Source organism: Apteryx mantelli, chromosome 21, assembly GCF_036417845.1.
Source record: "Apteryx mantelli isolate bAptMan1 chromosome 21, bAptMan1.hap1, whole genome shotgun sequence".
NCBI lineage: Eukaryota > Metazoa > Chordata > Aves > Apterygiformes > Apterygidae > Apteryx > Apteryx mantelli.
Genome location: NC_089998.1, coordinates 3,928,587 through 3,949,252, shown reverse-complemented (window position 1 = coordinate 3,949,252; position 20,666 = coordinate 3,928,587). Strand labels below are relative to the sequence as shown.

General features: G+C 52.3%; 1 protein-coding gene across 3 annotated transcripts in view; it reads left to right on the top strand.

Moving 5' to 3' along the window:
• The window catches only part of OLFM1 (olfactomedin 1), a 37,646-nt gene that overhangs the window by 8,609 nt on the left and 8,371 nt on the right, over positions 1-20,666 (top strand). The window contains exons 1-4 of one of the 3 annotated variants that reach the window (XM_013955938.2): positions 3,614-3,899; positions 5,560-5,709; positions 11,318-11,473; positions 14,058-14,277. In XM_013955938.2, coding sequence (XP_013811392.1) covers positions 3,750-3,899; positions 5,560-5,709; positions 11,318-11,473; positions 14,058-14,277 — 676 coding nt within the window. In that variant the 5' untranslated portion in view covers positions 3,614-3,749. Of the gene's footprint in view, positions 1-3,613; positions 3,900-5,559; positions 5,710-9,812; positions 9,902-11,317; positions 11,474-14,057; positions 14,278-20,666 lie in introns of those variants that run through there. The other 2 variants (XM_013955939.2, XM_013955940.2) reach the window with 2 other exon arrangements.

The window sequence follows — 20,666 nt, the reverse complement described above, 5'->3', positions numbered from 1 at the left end:
CCGTCCTGCTCCTGGGCACAGGTAGTAAATGCATTAAGTCACTGAATTGTCTGGAAAGATGCAGAAGAACAACTGGTCTCCAATGTCCCTGCCGTAACTCCCATATGCTAACAGCAAAGAAAAGACTCCCATGAAAACTGCCACTCTTGGCTGTTTCATAAACATTGGAAGCAAAAGGAACAAAAAAAATCACCTGGATTTCTCTCTTCCAGATTATTATACACACAGCCACTCCCTCAGCTGACATAAAAAGGTATAACGCAACGGAAATCAATGCGACGCTGCTGATTAATGCTACTGGAGCCTGGCCCACCATCCTCCCGCATGGACTGGTCTGTACTGGGTGGCTGCAAAAGGCACTGGGGTCCCTTCCTGATTTAGCAGGGGCCTGTGGCTGCTGCTCCTCTCTCTGTGCCTTGCTGTCCCCATCTGCAGAAACTTTAATCATTGTAAAGCATTTGAAGGGCATGCAAGCGAAATCACCTGCACGCACTGGCAGGCAATGAATCTCTCTTTAGTCCTAGTGGAATCCAGAGTAAAGCAAAGGAATTTTTTTTCTTCCCTGCTCTCAACATAATTTTAAATAATGAAGTATCTGTAGATCTAATTCCCTTTATATGTGTTTGGAGCAGACAAATGTGAGAGACAAACTTTACTTCAAACTCAATTTCGAAATGAACATTAAAATGATATGTGTAGCACTCAAGTGTTTTATATGGTATGAAATCAGATGAAATCAGTTTCTCAGATATTACAATGCTGAGCACAATGTAAGAACCTGCTTAGAAAAACATAGACTAAAACAGAACAGAATGGAACGTTGTGATTTCTTTTAAAAGATCACCAGCTACTGCCTGGCATTACTGGAAACATCAGCATCCAGAGCCGCGCTCCATGGAAGTGTGCAAGGGCCAACTCTGATCCCACTGCCGCCGGAGCAAACCTGGCACTATTTTGGTGAAGGTACTAGCCAGCTGGGCCAGCGTGGGGTTATCTTGTTTGATATTCATGCAAGCAAGGAAAAAATCTTTCATCTTCCACCAGCGTTTGTGGCCTTTCCCAAGACCATAAATCTTTTTCTCACTGTCCTGTGTGAGACTTTGGTCCGGCCAGCACTCATGGGACTGGGCACACTCGCCCCCTCACTCCTGCCTACACCATCCAAGGCTCTTGCCTAGTAAGTCTGTTCCTGCACTCACAGCATGAAATACCCCCTGGGTGTTGAGCACCTCCGCAGGCAGAGTGCTGCACGAGGGGATGGCAGTTTCACCACGGAAAGGATGCCCAGGAACAGGGGAGCACCTGGGTCTGGGCTTGGTGAAGCCGGTTTCGCAGAATGCAAATAGTTTAGTTAGTTTTGGAGTCCGAAGCAGGACAGTGTCTGATTCGGAGTCCAGGAGTATTCTCTTACTGATTTCAGTCCAGAAGATTGACCTGTCAGCTGGCTTACTTAGCTGGGATAGAGCCAATCTATCGTGAACGGAGGGGGAAACGGGCAGGGGTGGCACAGCTCGGGGACACCAGGAGCTGCGGGAAGGCGCTGGCATTTCGAACACTGCAGCCTGCGAGATGCACCAGCCGCCGACTCTCTGCTGCCGCGCTCTCGGAGGGACGGGGTCGGATCTGGCGTCAGCGCTTGCACACCAGCTCATCTCTTTTCCTCCACCTGGTGGACTTGTTAAATGTGCTTTCGTTTCAGTGCTCCACTGAAGCTCCCCTGCGCTCTCTGTGGCTTTGCTCTGCCGTCTCCCCGGTCCTCTTTGCCCAGAGCAGCGGCGTTGAGGATGTGCTGGGGAGATCCCAAGCTCAGGGCCAGTCCCGGTTAGGTGAGACAGGCCAAGCTGTGGAGCGAAGGCATTTCCCGGCACAGCTCCCTGCGTCCCTGAGAGCCGAGGCTGGTCCCTCTGGAGCCCTGACTTTCCCATGTTGCCTGGGGAGCAGATTCCCGCATCTGAACTCCCTCTCTTGGCCAGTGCCCAGCCGGAGGCCTGGGTGCTGGGTGGCAAGGAAGGACTGGTGGGGCAAGGCCACCAGGCACCCCTCGTGCCCATCCTGTATCGCACCCCAGCACCGCGGGAGGGGGCCGGGAACCCGCCTCCCTGCAGTGCACGCTGTGGGGAGAAATGGCATGAAGGGGGCAATTTGGGGGCTGGTCTGATGGAAATCCAGTGGGGGGTGTCATTTCTGTCTCCTGGAGAGAACCGGGGGGGGGGGGGGAGGGATTTTCAAACTCCAGATGCTCCGGCAGCGGCCGATGCCGTCCCCTCTCCTGTGCCTGCGCATCCCTGACTGCCGGGGACGGGATGAGATCGGCGTTATGGCCGGAGCTGCCAACTCGAGGGTGGCCGGAGTTGGCGGGGGACACTTGCGGGTTTGCTAGGGCCTCGCTCGCAGAGCGCCAGCCCCGTGCGCCTGGCGGTGGGTGGTGGGGAGCCCCGGGGGCTACCCCTCGCCCCCGGGGAGCGCCCGGGTTAGCGGCGGGGAGGAAGCGGGCGCGGGGAGCGCGGGGCGGGAAGGCTGTTCCCGGCGCCCCTCGCTGGCAGCAGCCCCCTCCCCGGTCCCCGGGGCGTCCCCGGCGGCTGCCGTCGGGGCCCGGCCGTGCTGCCGCCGCCGCCGCCGCCGCCGCCGCCGCCGCCCCCCCCCGGCGCCGCGCTGCGCCCGGCGGCGCCGCCGCGAGCCAGCAGGGGGCGCCACAGCGCCGCAGCGGGGCCGCGCCGCAGCGGGGGGAGCCGCCGCCCCCCCCCGGCCCGGCCTCCCCTCCCTCCTTCCGCTCCCCTTCCCCAAATCTGCCCCTCCCCACGCCTTCCCTCCTCCCTCCCCGAATCTTTCTTCCGCCTCTCCTCCAATCATTTCCCCCCTCTTCCCAAATCTCTTCGCCTCTCCCCAAATCTTTGCCCTTCTCAAAAATCTCTTCTCCTCCCCTCAAATCTCTTCCCCCTTCATCCCCAAATCCTTCTCCCCTTTCCCAAATCTTTTCCCCCCTTTCCCAAATCTTTTCCCCCTTCCTCAAATCTCTCCCCCCCAACCAAATCCTTCTCCCCTTTCCAAATCTTTTCCCTCCTTTCCCAAATCTTTTCCCCCTTCCTCAAATCTCTCCCCCCCACCAAATCCTTTTCCCCCTCCCAAATCTTTTCCCCGTCATCAAATCTTTCCCCCCTCCACAAATATCTTCCCCTCTCAAGTCTTCCCGAATCTTTTCCCCTTCCCCAAATCTCTTTTCCGCACCCCGTCTTCTCCCCTCCAATTTCCCCCCCTTTCTCCAAATCTTTTCCTCTTTCCCCTAATTTTTTCCCCTTCCCCGAATCTCTTCCCTCCTCCCCGAATCTCTTCCCCCCTCCCACATCTCTCCCCTCCTTCCCCCGCTCCCCCTCCCCAGACCTCGCCCCCCCCCGGCGGCCCGGGCCGGCTCCGCGCCCCGCCCCTCCCGCCCCGCCCCGTCCTCCTCCCGCCCCGCCCCGTCCTCCTCCCGCCGCCGCCGCCGGCTCCGCGCACCGCGCACCGGCTCCGCGCTCCGGCTCCGCAGCGGGGCTCGCCCGGCGGCGAGCGGAGGCAGCGCCGCTGCGGGCACCGCCACCACCCCCAGCGCCAGCGCCGGGCAGCGCCGCCCGGCCCCGGCGAGCCGCGGCGGCGGCGGAGGATGGGCCGGCAGCGAGCGGCGCCGGCGGCCGGGCTGGCGCAGCCCGTCCCCAGCGGCATGGAGCCCGGCGCCGGTGCAGAATGAAGGGTGCCTGGCGCCCACCCCCGCAGACATGTCCGTGCCTTTACTCAAGATTGGAGTCGTCCTCAGCACCATGGCCATGATCACCAACTGGATGTCGCAGACGCTGCCCTCCCTCGTGGGGCTCAACACCACCAAACTCACCGCGGCCACGGGCGGCACCTTGGACCGCAGCACGGGAGTGAGTGCGGGGAGCGGCGGCGGCGGCGGGGAGGGATGCTGCGGGGCGGGGGGGCTCCCGGACCTGCCCCGGGGCCGCCCGGCTCTCTCGGGGAGCGGAGCGGGGAGAGGGGCCCCGGCGGGTGCCCGGAGCGCCACTGCCTCGGGGCGAGCGCCCGGCTCCCCCCGGACTTGCCGCCGGCCGCGGAGGTTGCAAAGTTGCCCCCGCGCTGGGGAGAGCAGGTGCGAGTCCCGCGGGATCTCCGCCGCTCCCTCGCCTTTCAGCAGCGGCCGCTAATGGGATGGAAAATGCGGTGGAGAAGTTGCAGCAGTGTATTTTGGTCACGCCGTATGTTTGCTGTCCTTGTTTTGCTGGAAGGCTAGCAGGGAGCCTGCTCTTACCACTTTGGCAATGGCTGAGGAAAACAAGCCTTCCTTCTTCCCTTGGCAGGAAAGAAATGGGTACATTTCGCCTCCAGGCTGCATGCTTGTGCCTTATAAAAAAGCTAATGTTTTGCAGCTCGCTGTTTCAAGACAGGTATTTCGTGTAGTGTCTCTGCTCGTTGTGAATGAAGCTGAGGTTTTTTGCCATGTTACCAGGGATGATGGGACACAGATTTTTGGGGTTGTTTTAGCTAGAGGATCAAACTCTCTGTTTGCCGAGCCATGTCTCTCTCAGTGCGTGTCTATCAACGTGGGTATTTGCAAGGTTGTTTGAATACGTTGAAACAGTAGAAAGAACGTTTTCTTTCTGGTTGGTGAAAGAGTGATGCCTTCAAAGTGATCGGAGGCTGAATTATGATTAAATAATGTATTTTGCAAAGTGCTGTGAGACCAAAGGGAGATTAAGATCAGGGATTTGGAGAGCACAAGGGGCAGGAGGGAGGCTGGAGAGCGCGTTGTGCTCGCTGCTGGGCTCCCTGTCCGTGGTGCGTCCTGGGAGCTCTGACGGAGGCGCCAGGCGCATCCTCCAGGCTGCATCCCTTGTTTGCTGGCGTGCTTCGCAGGGCACCGCGCCGGGGCTTCCCTCCCTGGGACCCTCGGAATATTTTGAGAGAAACGGGTGTTCTGGTGAAGCTCCCCACCCCCGGGAGAGTCCGCCAGAAGAGGGGGGGAAATGTAACTCCTGGTATCGGTTTACTCGGAAGAGCTGATTTCCCCGGTGCCGAGCCTGGGAGAGCTCTGCGGATGCACGCTGCTGCCTTCTCAGCTCGCAGCCAGGATGCCGTATCCTCGCCGTCGGCTCAGGCTGCACGTCCTCCTCTGAGTGTCAAGGAGAAGTTGAGTGTGGTTGAATGACGGCATGGCAGCAGGTTTCCCCCCGGCTCGGTGGGCATCCTGACGCACTCAGCGATTTACAACACACTACCAAACCTCGCCGCTTCATGATTTTTCTCGTGTCCCTACTTTACCGCTTGCATTGCCTCATCTGCTTCGACTCTTGCTCTCCTTTTCAGACCCTTCTGTTATTTGTCCCCAATCCATATTTTTGCATTGCAAGTGAATCCTGCTTGCTGGGCCCCCAGAGGAGCCTGCTTATTCCACCATTCCAATATTTGCCACTTTTATGCTGCTTTCTCCCTCCGTTTCCATTCAGCCTCTCTCCCTCCCGCATTCGTCTCCCCGCACTCCCGCCAGGCCTCCCCCTTTTGATTTAACCCGTCTTTCCCTGTGTTAATTAGGTGTTGCCTACCAACCCAGAGGAAAGCTGGCAGGTCTACAGCTCTGCCCAGGATAGCGAGGGACGTTGTATATGCACAGTGGTGGCACCTCAGCAGACGATGTGCTCGCGTGATGCCAGGACAAAGCAACTGAGACAACTATTAGAAAAGGTAACGGCTGGCTTCGGGCTGGGGGGTCGAGTCTGGGAGAGCTGGGCTGAGCCTCCGTTCCCAGGAGAGCCGGACCCCGTGGGCCAGCCCTCCTGTGCCACCGCTGTCCCCGCGTCTGGAGGGGGGATAATCGGCCGCGGTCGGGAGGAAAAATCCCTAGGTGTTTTGGAGGCGCGGAGGAAAAGGGACCACGGCCTAAAGTCGGGTTAAAACGATTGAGATCAGAGAGATGATACTGAAGCACATCAGTTAAAAAAAAAAAAAGATGTAATTTACCCATTTTTTCATTACGTTAGCACAAGCGGTTTCAAAGGATGAGTCTCCAACAGACGAGCCAGGGTAGAATTAAAAAAGCAAAGCCCATGCACTCTTAGCCAAGCTGATATTAAAAAGGTCGGATGAAACGGCACAAGCAGTCGACATCAGATAGTACAGAAGTGACAGTTAGTGGTTTTCTTTCTAATGTTGACATCCACTTGATTAGTTTCTAATAGTCTGCTGTCCAAAGAGATCAAAGAATCTCATTAGGGAAGCATTCCTGATAACAAGAAATTTTCCAGATAATAGATTTCATTGAAGAAATGCCTTTTCATGTGAAATGGTGCTTTTCTTTTCAAAACGTAAGTGGACTCTTGTGCTGGGTATGTAATTATCCCTCATGCCCTAATGCTACGTTGGCATGTGTTATGCATGGCAAAATAATTTTTATCCCGCTGCTTTCAGGAAGCTGATGTATTAGTCACTCGTAACAATATTAAACCTACACTTTACTGATTCTTCTATGTGATAAGTATATAAACCAAGACAGGAAACACTTAGCCCTAAAAAAAGTTCTTCAGTGTGTCATAGGCTTCTAAAAATAATTACACTAAAGCTTTTATTTCTCTAAGCAAAAACAGCAGTTGGTCCAACAGAACAACATTTGTCTAAGAGGGAGCAAGAATTATCCTCCTGGATGACATGGGAGTCGGAGACTCGTTGTGTTCCCAGAACTGGTCACGTGTGTAAAATAAGTAGAATTTTGACCCAATGCCCTCTGCTAATGGACAGGGGAGTCGGGTATGCAAGACCTGGAATAGCATCAGCTCCAGTGTGGAGGGTGTAAACACTCAGTGATTTTTTTATTTTTTTCCCCCTTATGCAGCTTTCTGGCTGCCAGTGAATACAGTGAGGGAGGAATGGTATTTAAAGGCATGTGTTCCGAGGATATGCTACCTGCGTGCTGATCTGTCTGCATCTCACTCCTACGCTAACCTATATGAAAACCCCAAAATAAAGAAGAGGCTCCTAGTGCCAGACATCCAGTCTTGATCAAGACTGAAATGATAATCCCTATAGGAAAATGCAACTGCAAAGGCAAACTTCCAGCTTCCTGAGAAGGATTTCAAACCCTGCTACCCCTTCCCCCGTCTGACATTTTAACTCTAATTTTGTGATGGGAAAACTCGCGTCTCCTTATTTCTCTCTGCCGGCAGATGAAGGAACATAATGTGTCAAACAGGTAATTGTGTTTGGATTTTCAAAGGAGGAGACTTAGTACTCACCTATGGAGATAATAAGGCATTGCTTTTGTGAGCCGGAACAGAGCTGCATTTGTGTGTGTGCATATGTGTACACAAACCAATTAGAGCATCCTCAGTGAAAATCTCTGCAGAGAGGCTTTGGCAGCTGAACGTAGCTTGAGGCTCAAAGCTGCCAAGACCCCGTCTACCTTAAACACATGGACAGGAACGTATGAACAGAAACTTCGGTTCATGCTACTTGCAAGGCAATACTGGGCACCCCATCAGTTTAAAGAACAAGCATTAGTCAGCGAAGGCGAGTGTGGTCTGCTCCCCACCGCACGTACTGTTCAGCCGGTGCTTCGACACCGAGGTGTCTGAGCTCATCTTTGGCTGGAGTACGTGGAGCCCTTCCAGCCTTATGTGTCAGGTGTTGAGCGCAGACCTTGGACTAAGTCCAAACCAAGACATCACCTAAATCCTGCTCATAAGCAGATTATGTTTTATCTTCAGAATGATTTTTTTGTTGTTGTTGTTACTCTGGGAAGGCTTCCTCCTCTGATGCTTAAATCATTTTTTTTTGTTTCTTGCCTGCATTTATTCTTCACTACCACTATCTTCTAGCTTAAATAGTTCTTTCTTCACTCTTGATGTTCACCCTGAGGTGCATACAGAGAGGACAATGACATCTCTTCTCAGCCTTCATTTTGCCTTCTACTGTCCTTCCAAGATAGACTTCTCATGTCCAGGTCAATAGGTTGAGCCCATCTCTCTGCTGATTGTTCCTGTAGACCACAAAAACCTCCTTTGAGATGTCTCATGCTGTTGCTCCAGCTAGTTTGTCCAGCTACCTAAAGCTACTGTACCCTTCCTATAATAAAGATTCATCCAGATTCAAACCCCAAAGATGGTCTTAGAACAGCTGTTTCTAAATCAGCAAAAAAAGCTGATCAACAAGCAAGGATGAGCAGGTTTAAAACATGATACTGGCCATATAAATCTTACTCAAGTCATCAGGCCAATATTAGCTCTGTTACTCTGATTTAATTCTGAAACAACTCTGCATCAAACAAGATGACAGGAATTGGAAGCTTCATTTGTATCAATTTTCTATTTCTAATGATTAAAATAGCTCTTTTTCCCAAGACAATCACAGGTTTATCTGTCCCATTAGCTTGATGGAAAATGAGGTTTTGTGTTGAGAGTACACGCTCCAAACAATGGGGGGGGCAGAAAGTGTTTTAACTGATGCTTAAGGGCAGCAGTTAATGGATGAAGCTTTGGAGATCTGAGAGACAATATGCTTAGGTCTCAGTTCATTAGAACGCTTATGTGCATGCTTAACTTTAAGCATGTGAGCAGTCTTATTGAAATCTAATCTTGTGTCAAAGTACTTTGCTGGATCAAGGGCTTAATATGCTAATGAAGCAAAACAAGTAGATCTTCAGATGATGAAGGATGCGTCAGAGATCAAGCATGATGGAGACTGAGTTTTACAAAGAGACTGAGTTTTAGATGTCTCACCAGAATCTTGTCTGGTTGAAAACACTATGGGCAACAAATAGCAAGAGTCTGAACTTGTAAAATGCATTCCTGAAATAGCACAGCAGCTAATTTTAGACATCTCAGTTGAGATGCACGTTAGGAGGCCAATTTCCTTTGTAGTCAGGGGAGAGCCAGACTCCTCCAGAGGTGATTCAGAGCAGAAGCCTGAGCGCGATGCTCTGATTCACTTCCTAGCAGAGTCTCTCTCTCCCTCTCCGCCATCCAAGGAACAGCGTAAGGAGCCTGCCTTAGCCTCAGCCGGGACCTGTGGGGCAGGGGTGCTGGCACACTCCACAGTATCCTTACGGAAATGCTCTTTTCTGATTACTTGCAACTTGGCCTTTAATTGGGGTTAAGCATTAGTGGAATAAATGAGATCAGTTTTGTACAATCCCTGCAGGTAATTCCTATTCCAACCCATGCAAACAATTCTGCTGTGTAGATGCAGCTTGACTCAAAGGAGGATAGACTGGATTAGCAGGATAAAAATATCTAACAGGAGAGACCGCGGAGCCGTCATCCTCATCTAAGACTTCCCCTCTCCTGCCTCAGGGCAAAGAGAGGTCTTCAAACTCTTCCATATCCAGCCCTGGTAAATCAGTGCCAGAGCAGTCTGGATAAGAGGCATCTGGCTGTGTCCACCAGGAGCTCACTTATCTCTGGAGTGAGGGACAGGAGCAACGTTGGACCAGTTTGAACGCAGGCTGGCTCTTTTCCTCTCCAAACCAACATGGTTGTGTTCTCCTCCTCCTCATTCCTCACGCCTCCCTGAACAGGTCTTGGGTCTTGGGCAGTAGTCAGGATGGTTGTCGGTCTCTGGGCGTTGCTGATGATCTATGGGGACTCGGAGACTGAAAATATCTTCCCCTTTGCTGAGAAAGACTATTAGACCCCGGAGCAGTCGTACTGGTTGTACAGAACACTTCTTTTCCTCACTGTTGGCCTTTGAAATATAGCTTGTCCATGAATTTTTAATAGGTCCCTCTAATAGTTTTCTTGTCATCACACGTTAGCAATGGGTGTTTCCATCACTTCAGATACAGACGCAAAAGTTAGCATTTGACCTATGCTGGTTTCAGCAAGTAGCCTCCGAGAGCCCAGGACGTGTGCGGGTGTCACGCCATCTCCTTGCTTCATCTTTCAAGGTAAGTCACAGCAGTGCAGCGTGATTTGCTGGAGGAAATGTTGCACTTAACGGCGCTCTTTCCCCAGCTCAGCCTTTCTACGCTGAGCTTTGTCGAGGCCGCAGGCAGGAGCGGATGTGGCAGCGCGAACTCTGGAAAGTGTCTCGGAGGGTATCTGCAGCGACAGTTTTGGTTCACATTTGGGTTGTGCTCAGACTCCCACAGATGAAGCGACTTGAACCAGGATGCCTTTAATGTTAGGGCCCTGACTCAGCATCGCGCTTGGCTGGCTGATTCATTTTAAACCCAGGCATCCTCCCTCCTAGTATCGATAGGCTCAGTCTTATTTTGTTGGTAAGGTGGAAGCGGTAGGAGCACCAGTCGTGGGCTGAGCCCCATAATGTACAGAATGTGGTACAAACACAGCCGTCCCGGATGCAAAGACCTTAAATTACACCCGTTGCTTAATGTTAAATGTGTGCTTACGTGCTTGGCTAAGTCAGAGCTTCATTTAACATTTTGCAGCCTAAAAAAATGTGAGAGAGAAATATCTTAATAAATCAGATGACAGCCAGCCTTCGAAATCAGGTCATGCTAGTTATCGTTTTCCTCCCCTCTTGACACCTTCCCGAGCGTGAGCGGCTCGTTTTCTCACGATCGGCCCAGCCAATGCTCTTACATCATCCTTCGGCGGGCACAGATGGGCCCCGCGCGGGGAGCCGCGCAGCTCGGCCGCGCGGGGGAACGCGGCATTGCTCGGATGAGGAAAGATCCCCACGCGGTGGCCGCCAACGCCGGCAGGCTCCGGCAGGCAGGGACGGGCAGCGCGGAGGCTTGCACGCCTCGGCCGCGCCAGCGACCGCGTTATTTGCTAGCTCCAGGGCAGCCTAACCTGCAGCTGCGCGCGCGGTGGCAGATGCCGCATAAATAGTGAGCCTGTTTGGGTAATGAAGTTTTACTAGCTGGGAGTAAAGTTTGCACTTAGGCAATCAGTAAGTGCCACTTAGGCGCATGAGGAAATGCTAATGCACACCTCAACTGAAGCCGTTCTCGTAGTGGGATGTGCTTCTGCTAAACGAATAGCCTTTCCTTCTGCAAAGGCGGGCACCGCGTGCCGTCGCTGCCTGGCGCAGAGGCCGTTATGACTAATGCGTTTCATACTTGGCCACAATCCTCATTTGCAAGTATGATGCTTAAATTATTTTCTGGAGCGTGGCAGAATAAATGTTTGCGAAGCCGGTTTGCTCTGTTTCAGAGTGTGGGGTCACAGCAGTACGCGATGCTGTTGATTAACTAGTAAATAATGCGCACGCCGGTCACCCCTTAGCTTTGTTGGCTGCGTGGGAAGAGGCCAGTGTTTCGTACCGGGATGCGGGTGGTGCTGCCTTGCGACTGTGGAAGTGTCTGCTTTTAAACAGGTCGCTTCTTGTTTGGCAGGTGCAAAACATGTCCCAGTCAATAGAGGTGTTGGACAGGCGGACCCAGAGAGACCTACAGTACGTCGAGAAGATGGAAAATCAGATGAGGGGACTGGAATCAAAATTTAAGCAAGTGGAAGAGAGCCACAAGCAGCACCTGGCAAGGCAGTTTAAGGTATGTCTTTTTTTTTGCAAAGTGCTACTAAAGCTGCGGGCAGAGGTCCAGCAGGGAGAGCAAGGGACTGTGGCCCCCAGCCCTCCCTCGATTAGCGTTGCCCTGCGGGGGCTTTGGTCCGCCTCATGCACCGTGCTCGTGGCCGCAAAGCATAGCCAGACCCAGGCTGCAGCATCGCTTCCCTGCCATGAAATCCTGCAGACAGTTTCTGCAGGGTAAAAATAATATTCTCGGAGATTTGCACCCTCAAACCGCCTGGGTGTCCCAAATAGGGCACCCCGGCCTCGCCGCACAGGCGGTAGGATCAGCCCCGCCGGGACCTGGCGTCTCTGCTTTTCAACGCAGCCCTGGGGGCCACGGCACGGTGCGAGAAAGGCGCTGGTGGAGCACACGCGTTTCGTTAGTTAGTCCCGAGTCCTTGCCGTGCTGGGGGTCAAGGAGACGGGGGGGGATCCGGAGCGAAATCTTTGGGCGGCTGAAGTCAGTTGTGCTGCCTTCCGCTGACCCGGGGCTTCGCTCCCGAGCCTTGCCCGACCAGGAGGAAACCCTACCCAAAGTCACGCCTGGGAAGAGCCGAGGGTTGGAGCCGCGTTGTGGTTTCTGCAGCACGTGGCGCGGAGCGATGGGCTCTCCCCACGCCGCCTCCCTCTCGCTCCCTTCGGCTCCTCGTATCAATCAGGCAAACAAGGAAAACCAGGCAAAAGACAAATGCGCGACTACTGCAGCTGTCCTCAGCCTGGCCAACTATGCAGCTTCAGGACGTGCAAATGTCCAGCTCTGAAGTAATGATCTCGGGAGCAGAGCCAGCACCTTTTGATGAATTATATATGTTTTGTCCTGCTGTCATGCAAATTAGAAGTAAAGATAGCAGCCTTTTAAATGAAGCTGTCATTGCAAGCAGTGATTGAACATGCAAGAGCTTGGATGAGAACGAGTGAAATTGCCAAAAAGAGATTGTCAGCAATATCCGAAATGTTAAAATTTAGTAAAATTTGGGGTTAATAAAAAAAAACAGATTGAGAAAATTTCTAGTGAAATTTGGGGAGAAGGTTTCCCCCTTGTTTCCCATCAGCTACCCAGCTAACTGGCGTTTTAAACCATATAAATTTTAATTGATATGCTGAATACTGAAATACCAAGATTGCGTCATAAAAATCTGGGAAGAAGATTCTTAAAAACATTCACCAGTTCCACCTCCTCCGCTCCCCCATTTCCAGTTACCGCGGGACCATAAGTTTAGCTCAGCAGTCTGGATCTAAGGCCTGTCTTTCTGATTTAAGCACAAGTTTCTTTTTTTCTTCATTCCGGTGAGTTTTAGACTGCCCCATTTCCTGATAGGGAACCTGCCCCAGGAAGTGCAAATAAGTAAGTAAATAAACACATTCCCCCCATGCAAAGTGCAGGAAGGAAAGCCTGTTGATTTAAATAGGAGCGGATGGAAAGCGAAGACGTGAGGCTATGGGGGCCAGGTTCTGATCCCATTCACCCCAGAGTCAGACAGTCCAATATTAGAGCCCTGTAAATCCGTAACTCTGGTCTCTGTGCTGTTCTGGATATACATTACTTTAACGGACACCAGTGCCAGGTAGCCTGTGTATACTAACCATGCTTCATTAGCGGGTAGGTGCATGCATATTTATGTCTGCTCATTAGCTGCTGGAGCAAAGCATCTTCAACAAAATGCTGTATACTGGGCCTTTAAAGAAGGCCTTTATTTAATTAGGGGGAAAAAAAAAAAAAGTCTGCGTTTCTGCAAAATAAATTGCATAATGACTTTGATTTTTATGCTCTTTATAACATGCCTAAAAACAGTAAGGGATTTTTGTATAATTTGCTGCCAAGGCATCATTTTAAATAACAGCCACAGCATTTTGTTTCTGCTAATGCCAGCATTAAAATGTGAGTGGTTTGGGGATCTTGTGTTTTTTCTCTCTTTAGTTCCGTAAGAGTATTTGTCTATGAATGGCTATCTATATAAGGCAGGTTAGTGAGCTAGATCCTCAACAGTATTTCATTTTCTTGCTTACAGGGCTAACTTAAAAGCAAGTTTTTTCAATGCTGCAGTGACTGAAGAAGCAGTTCACTCCCATGTAACCATGAAAAGAGGGCCACAGAGCATTTTGCACCATGCATTTATTTTTTTGATTATTTTCCAAATTAGCACCATATGTCACTAAGGAACCTTGAACCACACTACCAAGATCTTCCTTTGCATGCAATTGTAGATGCATTTCATGAATAGTTTGAAACCCTTGTCAATGCATATATATATTATTTTATTTTATTTTTTGGAAAGAAAAAAAAAAGAACTCTTTGTGTATGTGATCTGAAGCATGTAACCCTAAGATGTTGCATTCTAAAAATGACAAATAAAGGCCTTTCCCAAATATTTTGGTGTTCTGCAGCCTGTTTAATATGTTCTTTCCAATACATCATTTGGACCAAAATAATAATTAAAATAATTTTTATGCTAATAATTGTGGGCTATGAACATTGCACTCACGTAGGAAGCAACCAGGTCAAGGCAGAGTGTTGCAGATTTTTGCACGCATAGCACTGAACCAAGCTTATTTTAACCTTGCAGGCAATAAAAGCGAAAATGGAGGAACTTAGGCCTTTGATACCAGTGTTGGAAGAGTACAAAGCCGATGCAAAATTGGTATTGCAGTTTAAAGAGGAGGTCCAGAATCTGACGTCAGTTCTAAACGAACTCCAGGAAGAGATTGGCGCCTATGACTACGAAGAGCTTCAGAACAGAGTGTCAAATCTTGAAGAAAGGCTTCGTGCATGCATGCAAAAATTAGGTAGGCTCAGAACAACATGGTGGCACTGGCCAAACACCATCAATGTTAACACGTCACATCTGGAGAAAGAGATGCTAGACTGGACATCTCCTTGGGCCTTGCCTGGCTGTAAGGGATGAGCTCACACAGCCAGGTTTGATCCTGTAAATATTTATGCTATAAGTAACAGTAATCTTGGGAGCAGTCCCGCTGAGAATTACTTGCATGACCAAAGTTACTGATGGCATAAGTGCTTCAGGATCAGGCCCTTAACTAGGCATGTGGCTTTTTGCAGCGTTTGCATAAGTGGACAGTGAAATGCGGTAAATACCCAGCCTGTTTTAAATAGTGCTTATGCAAAGCAAACACGTGCACCCGTTTTGCTTGTACACCGCTGTCCAATCTTTTTGCTGACCGGACCTTGCACACCGGACTGGACTGTATGCACTGAAATTGCGCGCTTGCGATTCCTCTGCATACCTGGTGAAGCGGTACGTGTGCGGGCTGGGGCTCGGTTGCCTTTCCCCTTTCCTTTCGCTGCTTGCAAGGCCCTGGTCAGGAGAGCATGGCGTAGCTGCTGGGGCTTCGTGTTTCGGCGTGGGCTGCGACACCAGGCGGGGCGCAAATCCCGCCCGGCGCTTCCTTTCCCCCAGCGCGCGGGGAACCCCTCCAAGCAGGCCAAGTAAGCAGCAGTGCTCCAGCCCCAGGCGTCCATCCGTGGTCTCGTTTGGACGGCGTTAATTGCCCCAAGCCCCGCTGGAGCCGGCGGGTTTACGGTGGGGAGCCGCTGCCGTAGCTCAGACCGGCAGCTGGCCCGAGGCGGAGGGTGGAGAGGGGGCAGCGAAGGGCGCTGCCTTCCGCGACGGCAAGAAAGCTCCCCGCCATTTGCTGCGAAAGCTCTGGCTTGATTTAATTCCTACTTACGTTATTGACTTTCTTGTTAAGCAATTTAGATAATCTAAACACATTAACTGCTCTGCAGTCTATTTTGGTAGCACATATGAAATTACACTCTCAGGAAACTTCAAGAAAGATCAGATCTGTTCTCTGCATTATGCGTCTTTGGCAAGGTGACGTCTTGCTTCCCTCCTGTCCGTGCTGTTGGGATTGCTTCTGCTTGCTTCGGGGCACTTCTGCGTTCCTGTAAGCAGCCTCCTCCCCGGCGTTTCCCTTAGCGTTTCGGTCCTGTCCTCTGTTATCTTGTACTTTCCCTGTCGCCTGCCCGTCGCTTGCAGCCTCGGAGAGGAGAGCGAGTTTTCGCTCAAGCCCGGATTCTCGGAGGTGTTGGAGCAAGAGGCGCAGCGAGGTAGGCGCGGGGAAGCCCCCGGGAGCCGCACCGGAGGAGCCCGGGCGGCCAGCGCGAACCCGGCCGGCTAAGCGAGGGGGGAGCATCTCATTTCTAACTTACGGTTCAGTGCTGGTGGCCCCAGATTTGGGCCGGGGGTGGACCAGATTGCGGCGAGCCGGGCCATCGCGTTGTGCGTAGCGCGTGCAGCCCGCCGCGGTCTCGGCCGCCCTTCCCGCGACGGGGACGTTCGCTCCGGCTCGGGGAAGGCAGCGCGAGCTCCGAGCGGGGCGGCTGCGGGGCGTCGCTGAAGTCCAGACCTTGCTCTAGCCCACTCGCATTTCACTGTGAAAGTTTAACAGGGACAGAAACGATCGAGGTTGTAATCGCTTGGTAACTTCTGTTTTAGCGATGCCTAACAGTGTAGCCTGGAGCTCTGTCCCGTGGGGCCTGCACCAACATCTGGTGAAAGACAGTCCTTCAGGGGACGGGATGTGAAAGGATGGGGAGCAGGCACAGAAATGTCCCTTTGGCCCAGGTGGCACAGCAACCCCTGGCAGCCCAGCACCTCCAGCCTGGTCCCTCACGCGAGGGCGGCTCCGCCTCGGGAGCCAGCTCCTCTAATTCCTCCCCCTGCAAACGCGGAGGTGGGTTGATATGAGGAGGTGGTGCCCAAGCGGCGTCTGTTTGCTGCATCCGTAGCCTCCAGCCCAGCTCCTGGAGATGAAGAGAAGCTGTGGGTGATGGGGAGGGAGAACGGCAGCAGGACCGGGGGTGCGAATCACAGCCGTGGGAATACTTTGCCAAGGATAGTTCTTTAAACAAAACCACCTCGGTCCTCCTGTCCACCGCGTCCCTCCCCGCAGAGTGGCGGCAGACCTTGAGAAGTGGCTCCCCAACCCATTCGACCTGCAGAAGTAGGGTCTCCTCTTGCACCGTTAGCCTCTCCCGCTGCCCGCAGTCCCAGGACCAGCCTCACACGCACGCTGCTGGGCTGCAAGAGACCTTCTGCCTCCAGGCTCTAAGCAGGATGGACTTCTGGACCATTCCTGAGCTGTGTTTCATTGGATATTTTGTATTCCCCCAGATTAAAGCTGGGTCTTGATGTTGATTAGGAGCTCACAGCTGGGAGCTGATGCTGATCAGTGGGTGCTGATGTATAAAATGTGGGAAGCAGGAACTCGGGAACCAGGCTGACCTCTGTGCCAGTGCTGGCTAATTACATCTTCCCCTGGTGCTCAGGTCCTTTAGCTGTGACAACCAGCCCAGGTCAATGCCCCTGGTAAGACTCTGGTCTGCACCTGGATTTTTCTCCCTGTTCTGATGTGATTTTCACCTATTTGTGCTACATGATATGGGTTCCTTCCCTAAGGTGGCCACGCTGCAGCAGGAAGAGTGTTATTCTTCTCCTGAAATTGTCCATGTATAGGAACTGATGGGCAGGAGCATCTTTAACAGGCTGAGATGTGCAGGGAAGGGTTAAGGGGCTGCTTGGCTGTCAGGTGACTCTGTGGGGCTTTAAATGCTGGGCAGCAGCAGGCCTGGGCTTGATAGCTGAGGAGGAGAGCATTGCAGCAGGGCAGGGAATTATCCTGGGGAGAGGTTAGTACAGAGGTTTTCTTTCTTATTTTCTTCTAAAATGGACCTAAGCTCGATGCTAGACAGGTGTGTTGCATCCTTATACAGCCCTTTTAGATGAAAAACTCTTTGTAAGGCAGCTAGGACAGCAAGCTCTTGCAAGCAACTCTTGCTAGAAACATTTGCAGCTCTTCCAGTCAGCTCTTTCCAAAAGCATTTGGTTTATTGGGAATTCATCTGAGGCTTTGTCCAGGTTCTCTGGCTGTGCCCCTTCTTTCTCCTCCTGCCTGTCCGCCCTCTCGGTGGCCCCCAGCATGCAGGGCGCTTTTGGGTCTCGGGGCTTTGCTGCAACCCCCAGGTGCAGCGGAGTCGGACACCGAGTCTCGCCAGGGTCTGCCCTGGGAGGGTTCGCCTGCTCGCCCGCACCGGTGATTTGTTTGGTCACTTAGAGCAAGCAGCATAGATTGAATTTCCAATGTTGTTTATCACTCCAGAGTGTAAACCGGTGAAAACGGTAGTTAATTGAGTTAAATTCAGATAACAACCTTCCAGACACTTTGCTGGCGCAAGATGAGGCCCTGTTTGCTGACTGTTGTTATTTGCCACAAATTACCTGCTCAGAGGGATTCACTGGAGTTTCGGATAACGTGTTTTAGCTTAGATTTGCCCATGCTTGGGCTGACAAGTGCTGCTCATCCAGCGCTTGTTAGTGTGCCGCAGCCTGGGAGCTCGTGAGCTTGGAATAGCGCTTAGGAGCACCCAAAGCAGATCAGGGAGCTGCTGCGAAAGCGTGGGATGGACAGCAGAAATAGCACGTTTACGTTGTGTTCCCGTCCAGTTCTCCTTTCCCCATCCTCCAGACAGCGCTGCCATCCACAGTGTCGCAGCATTTTCTTTAGACAAGGCCCTTTTCAGTATTTTGGGTTTCCTAAGCATATTGATGGATCAGTAGTGAAAACACTTCCTGATGCTGAACTGCATGTGTGTGTGTGTAGGGGGAAATCAATAATGGCACATTCACTTTGTTATTCTATTTGCATTTTTAAAGATCACTGTTTGTTAGGGATTTTAAGTTTCCATTAGTGTTCCTGAGAGAAGTCTTGGAGGATGGGAGAGGATGTGGCTCCTCCTTGAACTGGAGGGTGGATTTAGCACAGCTGCACTCTGCAGGCTCATATTTGCTTGATGGCACAAGCTTCCCTTGACTCTTACAGCGCTGATATGTGCTGCTTCTCCAGGAAACAGGGGCTAAGCAAAAAAATCCCAGCAAAAAAGCCTTTCGATCCTAGTGTAGATAAGGGGAAAGAGCAAAGAGCATCTTCCCCTTCTCTTGCTGAGCGAGAGCCTGTCCCGGGTGCGTTTCCATGAGCGCCAGGCGGGAGGGCTCTTGGCCGGGCGTGCTCCCATTCCCGGCACTGCTCTTGTCCCGGCGGAGGGCAGGCTCTCGATGCTGCTCGCGTTAAAGCTGGCGTTGGCGCGGGGCAGTACGTTAGGTTGCACGATGCACTGAGGGGCCTTTTCAGTCTTGCAAACCGAGCGCTGCCGGGTGGGAACAGGAGCCGGGGGAGCCCTGCAGCCTTGCACGGGGCTCTGGCACGTGGCACGAGCTTGCAAAATCTGCTCGAGGGACTTCACCTCCCTCTGGGATCTTTTCCAAGACCTTCCTGCCCGCTAGCAGTGCTGGCGAGAGGGTTCCACGCTGTGAAATCAGTGTAACGAGCAGGGTCTGCTCTCCTGGCAGCCTTTGCTCAAAAACTGCAGCTCTGTCGCTGCTGTGAAGGGCCTGGGAGCAGGGAGTGAGGGATCAGACCTTGATTTCATGGAAAGCTCTTGGGCCTTAGCAGCGCCAGCCCAACCGGCACCGGGGAGCCTGGAGTCGGACAGTGCGGTTGGCTGCGTTGGCAGAGAAATTGCTGCTGAGCTGCTAAACATCACTTGTGGGCTGGATCTTAGGAGAAATATGGAGCGGGGGTGTGAGCATCCTGAGAGGATGGTAGCTCTCGTTTTAACTGGCTGAAGGAACGCGTATCTTCTCCTGGTGGAAAATTCCTTGCATGGCCAGAGGACAGGGGAGGGATTGTGTGCATGAGGGTGGTGCTTCGCTGCTGCTCACCTCAGCTGCTGGGTCAGCCTGGAGGGTCAGTCTGGAAGAGGCTGATTTTGTGCAATTTTCCAGGAAATAGGGATGCACGGGCCTCAGTGGGTCACAGTTGCAGGGATCTGAATAGAGCTGGAAAAACTGGGGCGCAACCAGCTTCTCTGTGCATGCCCAGATAACTGCTGTTCACAGGCTTCCCCCCGTGTCCCGGGCTCGTGCGGGCACTAGATCGTGCTTTCCCATTTCACCTTCATCCCCGAGTGACTTGAAATGCTCAGGGTATTTGAGCATCAAAAATGGTCCTCGAAGGAAAATCAGTCCCGAAGGCAGCATCTTTGCCATTCCTGTGTTTAGTGGAAAAATTGGAGATATTTGGCCTGAGAACCACCATGCGAATGCCCCAGGGCACGAGTCCCGCTGCGTCCCCCGGCGTCTGCGCTGTGAAAGCAGGACCCCCGCGCCGGGACGGGGGCTGCCCCACCACCCCGCTGCTCCCGCGGGGCCGGGACAGGACGCTGCCGGGCAATGGAGCATCGGCACTTAGGCAGTCACAGCTGGGGCTTAAAAACTCCCTTGTGCAAGTCAGAGGAGCGTGATAAGGAAAGGACTTTGACACTGGGCATCTTGGGCACCGGGATCGATTTACACCGAGACAGAAAACACCTCGGTGTGTGTAAGAGCAGCCCGCGTGCACTGCTGAAGAGCTGTTATGAACGTGCCTCCAGCTATACGTGCATGAGATGTAGCCTCACTCCTTGCAAACAACACCCGTTTACCCTTATCAGCTGTGGCGGCTTTTCTTTCTTTCTTTTTTTTTTTTTCTTTTTTTAATCAATGAGTTTTTATACAACCTTTCTCTCCAGGGAAATAGAAGGGAAGAGATAAAGTGACAGCAATGTAGGGCTCCGATAATGGCAGGCAGCGTGCAGCAGATCTGTGATTAGAGGGAGGCTGGGCCTCTGCGAGGGGGATCTGTGAGAGATTAGGCATTTATTATTTTAACCCCTCGCGTGCCCTTGTCAATACCTTGCTCTCCTTGTGAACGGAGAGGTTTTGAAGCAGGCAGGCAGGGGGGTGAATTCAGTGAGGCTGGGGAAGGTCTGTGCTTTTTGGTGTGGTCTCTCCGATTCCTTCTGCCCTCTCTCTTTAGGAGGTAGAAGAAACCTCTGCGATATCCCCTCAGCTCCAAAGCTGAAGGCAGAAACAAAGGTGTTTGGCAGATAACGTTAGGAAGTAATGAGCGGTGGTGGGACTGTGCTTTCCGTAGCAGAGCTAAGGAGCACAGGCTGGGTCAGAGATGTGTTTTTTGTCCCAGGCTTTGTGTCATTGTCCTAAAGGCACTGCGGGTTGGTTTTGCTGCTTCTTCACTTTTATGGTGCGCTAAGCAGAACAGGCTGTTCCGCTGCTGCAAAGCCCCAAGGCGCAGCATTTTTCGGGTGGTGCCTTAGG